We start from the raw sequence: 12440 nt of genomic DNA on the forward strand, positions 1-12440 counted from the left end.
ACCGTGATTTTCTGTTCATCACTCCAACACGCCTTCCATCAGTGAGAACTTGGGTTGGCTCCGCCTCTTTACGCATTTTTCGTAGTTCTTCTCTTCGTAAGCTTGTTCGCCACTCGCCAGCCAGTCTCCGTTCGTAACCTGAATGCAACTTCCGAAGCAACCACCGCATCTGAGTGTGTGTGGATATATTTGCGTTCGTAGTTGTGTTTCGTTAGTTTCGTCAGGTCCACCAGAGCGCGTTAGGGATTCGGTTGTTGTACACCAACGCATCGATGCTAGAGTTGCTTTTTTTTTGTTCAGGCTTTACAGTGCTGGCTAGTGTGGAGTAGTGTGTGGAAGTGCGATTGTACAAGTGTGGGTTCCCGAGTGGGTAGGTGTATTACACAACCATAGTTCCACAATTAATAGCTTCAGTCGACCCCAGGCCGTCGTCGTGGTTGCGCGGTTTTTTTTACTGCTCAGTGTGAGAGAGTACGATCTCTGCAGTGGACATTTAGCCACCTTGATTCGAATCTTCGGTTTTTGTGTGTAGCGAGAAAACAAAACAAAGTGTGCTGGGATATCCAGCTTCTTTTTATCCTTTTTGGGTGGCTGGTCGGAACGTTCGATTCGGGGTTCGCTGTCTGTACGGTTGTTCGGCGCACAAAGTCCAACTGTGAGGGAGTGACACCGAGGAAAGTGTGAATCGTGATACGTTTCGCTTTAATCATGCTAAGTGTGTTAATCCATTAAAAAATTTTGAATAGCGCACCCACCCCGCCAGTCAGTGTGTTGAAACAGGATTGAATAAGAGACCCCCTGATCCGGGTGCTTCGGAGTGATTTGGTAAAGATTTTCCAGTTTGGAGTTTTCTCAGTTGTGGCAACTCACTCCGAAACCTTCCACGTCCTGTGCGTTGAACGATGAGCTATGGCGATTATGCAAAGTGTGTACGGAGAAACTAAACGAACCAGCTTGGTTTGTCAGGAATTTTAATCGATTGAAACGCGCCCACTGGATGCTAGATGAAGAATCAGTGAACTTATTTCCGAATCTTGGCAGGGTAGTAATCCCAGGTGAAAGAATCAGAGCTAGCGTACGGCGGCAGTATGAAACCTCAGTGAGTAACAGTGTATTCGAAGTTCACAGTGACTTTTTCGAGGACGGAACCGTCCCAAAACAGAATTTGATTGGCGATAAAATTAAGTGCGAATTCGAGTCGCCGAAGATAAAGCAAATTTGTCGTGTCAGTGTGTTGCAAGATACTAAACAGTGTAAACTTTAGTCGCTCCAAATGATGGACGCATCAGCGGTCGAAGCCCGCGGCTGGTACGACAACCAGCGCCTAGCGGCGGAAAGTTCGCTCGGGCCGTCGGCAGCAGCAGCAGCGGCCGCCGCAGCCTCGCTCGGTCAGCAGTCCGGTGCCGGTGGCGTCGATTCGTCCGACATGAATGCGTTCTATCGGTTCGAGAATGGTGCTGCGGCGGCTGCCGCCCACCGGCGCTACTACCCGACCGGATACGGAACGCACGGTGAGTGAATGTTCGGACCCATTCTCGAGGGCGGGAGGCAACGAATGCGAAGACATTGTTCGAATCAAGATGAACACTGTGATGGGTGATTGCTTCAGTTAATTTCGATCGAATTGGGTGGTTATGAAGTGACAATGGCAGGCATGTTTCATCAAACTCAATCAAACGATCTCAGCTCTGGTGGTGCATTTTTTGTGGAAGTGATGAAATTTTCGTTCTGGCGCAGTTTGGAACTTATTTTTAAGCGGTGCAACATTTCTCAAATAATTTTAACTTCTAGTTGAATCTGACAGTTAAAAATACTCCCTGCTCTAGAGCATGTTTGTTTTTAGAAAATAACTTTCTAATTCTGGATAACATCTTACAGAACGGTTTAAATTTCAGATCTTTTGTAAATCTCATTTCGGTATTGCCCGTAAAAAATACACCGCAACAAAAAGTGTGAATATTATATCAATCGAAGTAAATTTCTCTCAAAGTTCTTCTTGTGTTTACCCTATTGCAATTGCCGTACTACACTCTTAGAAAAAATTACAACTGCCCGAGACGTAAATTCGAGCATGCCGTATTTTTTTGTTAGGCTGTGAACGATCATTACATCTAATAACCTATAAAATTAACTTTTGCATTAGTTTCGAAGTCAAATTGAAATAAATCAGCAGTAAAGTCAATGACATGACTCACTTTCACATGCGTTGGGTTGTAAATTTAAGTGAATTGTGACGCTCGTTTTTATGTGCATGTACAGAGAAGTATGTTTACACGATTTTTTCCAAGTGTGTACTTGATATCATTTATTTTCAGTGCACTACAAACCTAAATACCTTTCAGTCCGTCAAATTTGGAATTAGTACGCAGATTTAGGCCGCGGACCATTTCGCGAACTATTTTAACTTTTGAATTTGACAGTCGAGCAGTTATTTTCTATCGAGTAGTTAAATTTAACTAAAACTGTGGCCCCCCTCTTAGCAAGCCGTTCTGTTTTGTTGGTCGTTGAGCGCTTGTTGAAGGGCATATTGCACGAAATTTTCGTTCAGTTCGCTTCGGTTTGTTGTTTTTTTTCTGTTGCAAAAATAGTGTCAAATAGTTCAATTCATATAGAAAGAAAATTTGTTGTTATTCTACGTGATGTAGAAGAATTGTACAGCTATGTCGTGTTAGTTTAAAACAATAAGTGGACAAAACTTCAGAAATTCTCCAATAGTCCAACGGGGTTCCAACTCCTAATATTACAAATGGTTCAACAATGGACCTCTGTCTGCCGGGTTTGTTGAACGAAAAAATGGCATTCGGTTCAACGTTCTGTTTCAAAATCGGCCAACGAAGGCCATGTGTTGGCCTCCCGTTGAACGATTGATTGGACGTTCATTGGACCAATGATCCAACGTATTGGAAGAGCCACCGTTGAATGTTTTTTTTTTTCTAAGAGGGCCGTTTCAAAGTTTGATGGATGGAAAGTTGTTTGGGTTTGGGTTTATTTTGCACAGGAAATAAAATAATATCAAGTAGTTTATCAGTTGCAATACAGTGAATGGAAGAACTTTGAGATAAACTTACTTCGTTTGACAATGTATTGAAACCTTTTACTGGGGCATTTTTTGACTGAAAGTATAAAAAGACATTATACACAAGATATTTTTACTAAACGTCTGAAATTCGAATTTTTCTTCACGATTTTTTCCAGTGTCGGAAAATAACCATGGATCTACCAAAAATAACCATGCTTTCGAACAGAATTTTTTTTGACAACATCTGAATAACCGCTCGAGTGTCAAATTTTAACTAAAAGTTAAACTAATTCGCGAGATGGTCCACAGGCTTGAACAAATAAAAAATATCCATTGAAAAGGATAATTTAAACTAATATTTATTTGCGAAAAGATTCACAACCTTTGCATAAAAAAATTGCATAGTCGATGCAACTCTACTTTCATTGACATTATTTTGAACAGAAATTACCGAGGTCTGCTATATTTTAATAGAATTAGCTATTAGAATCTTCTTTTTATTCCATCGATTTTGTGCTAATTGACGTATTTACACCTCCTAAAAGCAGCTCAAATTTTTTTCCAGAAGTTGAATAATTGAAATAAAACTGAAACAAATGTTTCTTCAGAGCAAATTCAGCAGCAGGAAATTTTACATGAGAATTGGATAATAGAACTAAAGCTGGAACATTTACGTATTGCCAGTCAACCGTTTTAGTTTTATTTATTCGAACAGTTCTACTGTCAAATTAAAAACTGATATACGCTGTCGTTCCATTTTTTCTATATTTGAGGGTATGTTTAGGAGTGTTCCAGTTCTAGATGCATGATTTATATCAGTTTTAAAATTCAAATCTGGAATTTGTAACAAGAAAAACTAACAGCCCTTAGCAGCGTTTTGCTCATGTTTCAAAAATACAAAAAATAGAACAACAGCGTATGCCAGTTTTAAATTTGACAGTAGAACTGTTTGAATGAATAAAACTAAAACGGGTTACTGAAGATACGTTTGCTCCAGTTTCAGTTATATCTCGCAAATAAAACTTCAAGCGGCTGAATTTACTATGAATCAAAATTAAAATCCGGATTGAAATCTCAAAACTTACATAAAATATGTATCTTAAACTAGAAGCCTTTCAAACATGCTTTTAGTATCATCTTTCTATACCGTTATTTTCTGTAAGAGTTGACGTTTATTAAATCTTGCTTGAGAAGATCATAATTTTATTCAGGAAATGAATAATAGAACTGAAACTGAATGAAAAATATTCTCTGCGAACCGTTTTATCTTTATTTATTCGAGCAGTTCAATTGTCAAATTTTTAAACTGCCATCATTACATCAAGAAAAAATACACTTCTAAACTTGTTCAAAAATTGTCTCCTTAAACAATTTTCGCTGCAGTGAATCTCACACGAATTGAATTGTATCGCATAAAAATTGTAAGAAAAATAAATTGAGATTTTCATAAATGCTCCGAAGCCTGTGATTTTACGTTGCAACTTATTTAATATACGATGAACAATTCATGCTGAAACAGAAATGTTTAGAAAATTCAATCAAAAGCAGAATTTTAGAAAACGGGTTTGGGTTCGATTCCCTATTCCGCACATAGGGTTAGAAAGTTTTTCTGGCCCGAAGACGCAAATGACTTCAAGGTTAAAACCTCTATAAAAACGAAACAACAGCAGAATTTTTGCTGCTGATGAAAATACCAATTTCTATTTAGTTATTTAGCTGACACTATTTTAGGTTGAGACTATCAAGGCCAAAAAAAGTTTTGCTTTATTTTAAAATAATGCTATTAGGATCATCTTATTTGGCGGTAAATTGATGTTTTTTACAACTCCCAAGAGCAAGTTCAACAGTTCGGAGATTTACACGGGAGATGGGTAATAGGAGTGAAACTAAAACCCACCTATTCCCGGCAAACCATTTTAGTTTCAATTATTAGAACAGTTCAACTGTTAACTTTAAAACTGGTTATATCAGAGACATAACTGGATGACGTGAATACGAGAAACCCTTGACATGTTTCATTTACAGTTCCAAATATCAATAATCGTTCCCATAAATTCATTGGTTGTTAACCTGGATTCTGGACCAGGAACAGAATTCCGAATCTTGATTCTGAAACTGAAAGCTGCATTGGTTCTAGAACTTAGTTTTGAATCTGGAACTGAGTATTAACTCTGGATGCGAAAATGAATTTTTGTCTGTGATACTGACTGATACTGGCTGATTTAGAAAAATTTAATTTCGAATTATTTCTAATACTGAAAATCTCATCATAAATTGTTGACATGGAACAAAAATTATGTTGTTGTGTAAAGTACAACTAAAAATGTTCACGATTGTGTTCAACCCTTTTTTGTACTGCAACATTTTTGAAAAGGCGCCCCATATTAAAGTGAGACGTATTCACGTAAAAATGTCATAAATTATGCGTCTGAAACACTCCTGAACATACCCGAAGGGCAGCTCAAAATGTCATACAGAAAATTGATAATAGAACCGAAATTAAAACAAACGTAAGCTCAGCAGCTGTCATTTTTACATTGGAGATGGATAATAGAACTAAAACCAACACAAGCAAATTCTGCTATAGTTTTAATAAATTCGAATAGTATTTCCGTCAAATTTGAAACTGAGACACTCTGCCGTTTTATCTTGACTATACTTGAAGAAAGATGTATAATACTGTTGGGGTTGCCAGTAGTCTTCGATATAATTTCCATTCTCAAATTTTTAAACTGTCATCAATTATCAAGAGAGAAACCACTCCAGAATATGTTCTAATCTCTTCTTCTTAAATCATTTTCACTGACAGATTGAATTTCACATGAATTGCATGGTATCGCATAAGTGTCCTAACAATAAAGGGGTAGAAACTTTTAAATTATCAATTTATTCTTGTATAAACATTAAAAAAATTTCATCATGCTCCGATCAAAGCCTGCCTTAGAATTGAAAATTTCATATATTTGACGTTTCAACTTATTGGATTTACAGTTTCTGTGAGTTCGTGCCAAAACTGTAATATTTGAAAAATTCAATCAAAAGGAGAAATCTTCGCAGTTGATAAAAATATTAACTTCTAATTGGCTTTTTTTTTCCTTCCAATAGCAGTCAAATATACCATTATCTTAAATAAAACTTATTTGCTTTTTTTTCGACAATCGTGAAATAAAATCAAATCAAGACAACACTTTGATATTGTTTCTAAAACTAGTTATGTTATGATTTTACTTGGATCAAAACCCCTGTGGTTGGGATGAATGCTTTAATGAAACAGTGGTTTTATGATTTTTTTTTCGGTTGTAAACAGTGTAAAACATACACAGAAAATACTCGATTATTTAAAACAACGAAACGATTAGTTCAGCACCAAACCAAACATAGTTTTTTCAAACCAATGTACAGAAGTTTGAATTGACAATCTGTTTATTTTCATTAGGAATTGTTACACAATTTTTTGTGTCGTGTTTGTATTCTACGTAGGAAACTGATAACCTTGTGCATGCAGAAAATTCACAAACTTCACAAATACACAGCCTGAATAAGGTACATACAAAAACATTCTCCACATTTAGTTTCTGCATTCGCTCAGATGTAGTGCGATAAGAAATGAAACAAAAAATGAAGAATAGAAATTTTGTTATTCCATCAATTTTCAGAAAAGAAAAACAATGCAATTCATAAGTTAATCCAAAACTTTTTTTTGTTTTTGATGGTAAAACTACACACTTAAAAAATCCTGTGATTTTACATCTGATTAGATGCACATAAATGGAGCGTCGCAGTGCAAGGTGTATTTAAATTCATACAGTCGCACCTGCTAACAGAACGCAAGTTACAGTCGAAACCAGTAAAATTCAAGCTCATCTAACATTAAGTCATTACAAATAAAATTTTCTGTCATTTGACAAATTAGGTCTTTCTGAATTACATCGTAGGACGGATTAAGTCACCTGTAAAATTAAAATGTTTTTGGAGTGTAAAATCGATTGAAGTTCCCATTTTATTTGAAAATATTTATTCAAAATTTATTTGAACTGCAGAACTCAAATAAATGTTGGTTGTTTCAAATAACATATTTACTGAATCAATCCAGAATTGTAATCGTCTGATAAATCTGTAAAAATGGCATCTCTGATTACAAAGCAATTCTTTCCTAGGATTTATTAATGTCTACATTTATTTTTCTGCCAGGAAAACTTAACAAAACGCCTTTCTGGGCAAGATATATGCGTGCTTCCTTTCTAGAGAGGCGTTTGGTTTCAATTCGCATTATTGACGTTAAATTTTCCTAAAACCAAAAAATGCCACTAATAAAAAAAAATAATAAGGCAGTTTTCGTTCATAAATCGCGCAGGACGACATTCCGTGATTTGTGATTGTGTAATGGCCTATTTTGAATGGACCTGATGAAACATTATTTGAATAATTGCACAGAAAATACAATTCATAACTACTTAACTTTTCAAAAGACGAAATATTCCACTAGTGCAGAATTTCACAGTGTAATTTACACTCGGCTACCAAGTGCCGCTGTATGGATTTGTATGTATCAATTATTCATTAAGCAAATATGTGCTTCTTTGGCTCATTCGATTAATTGGCGTGGTTTGTTATCTAATGTTTCTCGGTTCAAGCCACGCTGTTGCTTATCGATCTCTTGCTTTTATTTAATTCGTTTTGAAGCCGTGTAATTTCTAAATCACACAATTTTTCATGTTCTTGAATATAGATTGAATATTGACGCTCCATTCATGTACCTCTTAATAGCTATAAAATTACAAGATTTTTTCTTAAATTGCATTGTTCTAGACTGATAGCTACTATATAGAATGAAATGGAATATCGTTGAATATGGGCGAATAAAAAATTTGAATGACTTAATATTTACATTTACATAATTTCAAGTAGTTTTGATAATCAAAAATTTTAAAAAGTTCCACGTGAGTGCTTAAAGCAATCTGAACAAAACAAAATTGTAATTTAGATGAAAATATATTTCACATGTACATGGAGGCCAGATCATTCGGAATGATCATCGGAATAGCAGTCGCTATTTGGAGTATGGCTGCACTCCATCTCAGGAATCAAAACTAATTGGCTAATCCGAATGACTGGAAACTGGTGGATATTTTCGGGAGCCCAGGGATTGATTATTTTTTTGATTATGTTTTCTCACTCAATTTGTCTCTGTTTACGCTCTCATTGTAATGGCGTTCAAACGTCATCATACTTTATACATTAGATTTTGACACGATGACTTCAAACAACCAGGTTCCAACTAGCGAGTTTCGACTGTATAAGAATTCAAGTAAGAATGAATTAAGAGTTTTGGATTTGATGGAAATTTCCCTGATTGCTTAAGAACTATTCATTTCAAACGTACCAGGAACTAATAACAAAGTGATTATTTTGAGAACCAGTTTTGACGATGCAGAAGCATTTTTCCTTCTCACGTTTTTTGGATTAATCTACAATTGTTTCAATACAGACTTTAAATTTTTCTAAGAATTAGTTTAGGCATCATATGAAACTGATAGATCTGTCACTAGGCTGGTTTCATTGGTGAATAAATGCAAAAGCAGTTTACTCCGCTACCATTGATTGAAAATTCGTAACTAGACACCAAATTTTCGTATTTTGTTTCAGCAAAATGATTTACTGTAACTAATTCAGTAAAGCATCTTTGGTTGTAATCACACTAATACGTAATGAATGGCAGATTTTAGTAAAATGCTGTCAATAATTTCTGCATTGGTTCACTGAAATGTTCAGCAAAGAAGACAATTATTAACTGATTTTGCAGTAGAATTTTGACAGTCTAGAGTTGCTGAAACGTCAGCTAAAAGTTTTTACTTGATGTATTTGCTAACATTCCAGCTCGGCAAACTTATAGTTACAGTAGAATCGTAGTACTTGCCATGCAATGATTCTGTACGCTATAATTCCCGCTTGTGAGAAATTCTGGCAACCGTCAGAAGGCTGGCTGCTTTCCGGCTGCTGTCAAAATTGTCCAGGCGAAATTGCGTCGTTATTTCGCCGTACATGTCTTGTTTATTTCTCTCTTCCTTTTTTTTCTTTCTTTTATTCGACTTCATTTGATATTCGTCAATCCCGCATGTACATACAAAAAACGAATCTTGAGACGAGGTAAATGAGATTGAAATATGGGTATGTTTGGTAGTGAGAAAGCAATGTTATTGGCAATAACATTTTCCATAATGAGCATATATGAAGGCAATAACTTATTATATTCATATGTATTTTTGTTGAAAAAATGAAAACAAGACGCTGAAAATGTAGAACGGATTCAAAAAGATTCTGCCAATCTTGTATGGCAAGAAAAAACGGTTCTGCCAATCTTGTATCCGGCAGAAACAGAACCGTTGATAACCGCTAGGCGAAATTCTCTGCCGGAAACGGTTGTTGCATTGTTGCCAGACTTTTGCCGGAATTCTGGCAGAATGACGGCAAAATGGCTGGGGGGAAATCTGCCCGCCGCGTACAAGTGGGTAATCGGCTGCTAAGTCTGTTAAAACAGAAAGGCCAAATTCCACAAAAGGAATATAATACCAAAACTGTGCTTTTAAACGTCATAATTAACTGAATCATAATAATCTTCAAATAACGTCGGTTGTACTACGGGCCGGCAAATTTTTTGAACATTTTGCACTAGTTTGTTTGTTTGTTGCATTTACAACACTATGATTTCTTATTTTATTTGTTTAGCGCACGATTTGAGGCAGACCGCTTGTATTGACACTTTATGATTAATCGAGTGAGTAAAAATGCAAAACGAGGTCTTGATAAAAAATGCGATCTCAACCGAAAGTACGGTGCTATTTTGAGTAAATATTTTCAAATAAGTTTATTAGGACAGCCGGCTACCGAGAAAAAAAATTGATTCAAAGCTTCTCGATTCAAGCCGTGCGACGGTCACAATCAGTTTTAATATTTTTTTCTTTTATTTCAATGAATTTCATGTCATGGAATTTAAGACACAATATTAAATGTTCTTCCACGTAAATTTGCTCCATTTATGTGCATCTAATAAGATGTAAAATCACAGGGTTTTTTCGAAGTGTGTATAACCAAATCAAATCCAGCAGTATTTTTATCAAGTGGTGCAGTTGTAAAGAAGTTTCAAATATCTCTGCATCTCTTTTTGTTATCAATTTGTCATTACTTGCTGATCGGGAAACACTAATTTCTATGACTTTCTAATTCGCCTTCTATTTATCGACGTTTCGATGCTTCTAGAAAACTTAAGCGAGGATGGTAATGCCAATGTAATCATTTCGCTTGAGTGATAACATATCAATCTTAACAGTAAAACTAATTAAAGTAACAATCCAAAACTATAAGCGATCTTTCCTAAATGACTTCTTCGGCTTGCTGTAAAACACGTTTCCTGTCAGAATAAGGCAAAATAACGAAGACGAAAACAGCTTCGCGAAACATATTGTTACGTGAAGAAATATCACGATTATGGTTAATAAATAGAACTGGCAATCGCAACCTGTCTAAACCGAGCGAGGCGATTCATTCATCACCAAAGCGAAAGCAGTTTCGGGTTCCAAACGAAAACTGCGCTGAAACTGAACTTGACGAACGGAAAACTTGTTCCGCTAGTGTTACTTCCTTGGCTTCAGGTAAGCTAATTAAGGTACCCTAGCGCAAGAACTCACGTCGAGAGAATAACTAGTTTGGTTCGGGCAGCTGTTGAAATATTATGAAAAATAGTGCACGGCCCATAAGTTACTTAAAATGTTGGTGGATCATTTATTTTGTGACAAAAAAAACAAACTCTGAAATATATCACTTCCATTTGCTATTCATTACCAAGTTGGCAAGATTTGTCACGTCGAATCTACTTTTATTTGTTTTGTTCTTCTATTCTTGGACGAATAATAGATTGAAAAAAAATCGAGTAGCAAAACTAATTCACTGCAGGTTGCTCTACTTTAAAAAGCACTCCCATCCATTTTCAAACCTATCCCACCAAAACAAGACCAACCCGAATAATCTCTCACTTCGCAAATCCCGGTGAGATACCACTTGAAAAGCAAATATGGAACAATGATCTGTACCCGGACAGACGGGAAAGTAGCGCTGGCGCCAACCTCTCGAAACCTGTCGATAGACAAAATACCGGAATGATAAGCCAGACAATCGGTGAGCTGCGGTGCAGCTTTGCGCTTAACCTTCGACTAATCTGTGTGCCACGTACAGGACAAAGCATAAGACGATTCCCGAAAGAAAAGGATTAGGTCTACTTCCAAGCACCCACGAACAAAGGACACAGCCCAAAAGGGAAAGGATTGGATTGCAAATCCGCTGCTAATGTGCATCAGGTATCTTCAACGGGGCAACCTTTCGACCTTGGATCGGTAAAGCGTTCATTGACCAAAATCTTAGAAAACCAGCAGCAGCCCCCCTACGAACAGCGGCAAGCGCCGGTCCCACGAGCGCTCATGAATACACCGGTAGACTGTTTAGTTCTAGTGGCTCTCGAGATTAGGTGTAAAACACCCGATCAGGACTATGTTCCTGGAGTCCTTATCGACGATGTATTGACCGAATGGCTTATTGATGTTGCGGATAAGGTTACCGAAAACGATAAAGTGAAAAAACCTCGCGATTTACATCGCACTCAATTTGTAGGTAACATCAGGGTGTAATCTTAAAAATGCGTTAAATATCCAGCAATTAGAGCTTTCTTTTGCCGGTCACGCTGTGGCTGCCACCGATACCATTCGAAGACTCCTACCGGGAGACGGACCGACCAACCGACCGACCGAGTTCTCATCAGCATATTTTGGCCGTTAGCACTATAATTCCCGTAGTGGGGGTCGGGCCACTGTTACACGAATTTGCCGCCACCCATCGTACCCTAAACTTATTTCTTTCGGCGTATTTGGATCAAACTGTCGGTCGATTGCTGACCTTCGTCGGACTTTGGAGCCCTTTTGGTCCGGGCATTCAAATTTCGGTAAAAACATAACAAATTACAATTTACGAAGCTCAACTTCTACATCGGTAACGGTTCGCTGACTACTGCCCGATGCCGACTGTGTGTGCGAGGGTCCTTTGAATTGAATTTGGAGGCAAAACCCCTTCCCAGCTCGTGAAGAAGCAAATGCAACACAGCGAGCGCACCGTTCTGTTACTCTACATGTTCTCATTGTTACTTGCCGTGGCCCGCCGATGTGGGGGTGCGTGACTGGTTCCTTCGCCTTTTTGCGTTTAGTTTCTGTACTTTGCTGTTACCTGCTACTGATAGCGTCAACTCGGAACGAACCTCGCTGGCCGCAGCAGTTTGTGTGTTTGTAGGTGAGGAGTTTGGTTATGGTTGAATAATTTTGGTTTCGTGCCGGCGGCCATCAAGACGAGATCTATTAGCTGTCAGGGAAATAGTTATACC

The 12440-nt window shown here is 37.3% G+C and overlaps 1 protein-coding gene across 2 annotated transcripts in view; it reads left to right on the forward strand.

Annotated features, from left to right (window-relative positions):
* Positions 1 to 426: 426 nt before the first annotated feature.
* Positions 427 to 12440, forward strand: part of LOC131438404 (GATA-binding factor C-like) — a 48264-nt gene continuing 36250 nt past the window's right edge. For both annotated transcript variants that reach the window (XM_058608421.1, XM_058608428.1), the window contains exon 1: positions 427 to 1511. In XM_058608421.1, coding sequence (XP_058464404.1) covers positions 1274 to 1511 — 238 coding nt within the window. In that variant the 5' untranslated portion in view covers positions 427 to 1273. The remainder of the gene's footprint in view (positions 1512 to 12440) is intronic.

This window comes from Malaya genurostris, chromosome 1, assembly GCF_030247185.1.
Source record: "Malaya genurostris strain Urasoe2022 chromosome 1, Malgen_1.1, whole genome shotgun sequence".
NCBI classification, from domain to species: Eukaryota; Metazoa; Arthropoda; class Insecta; order Diptera; family Culicidae; genus Malaya; species Malaya genurostris.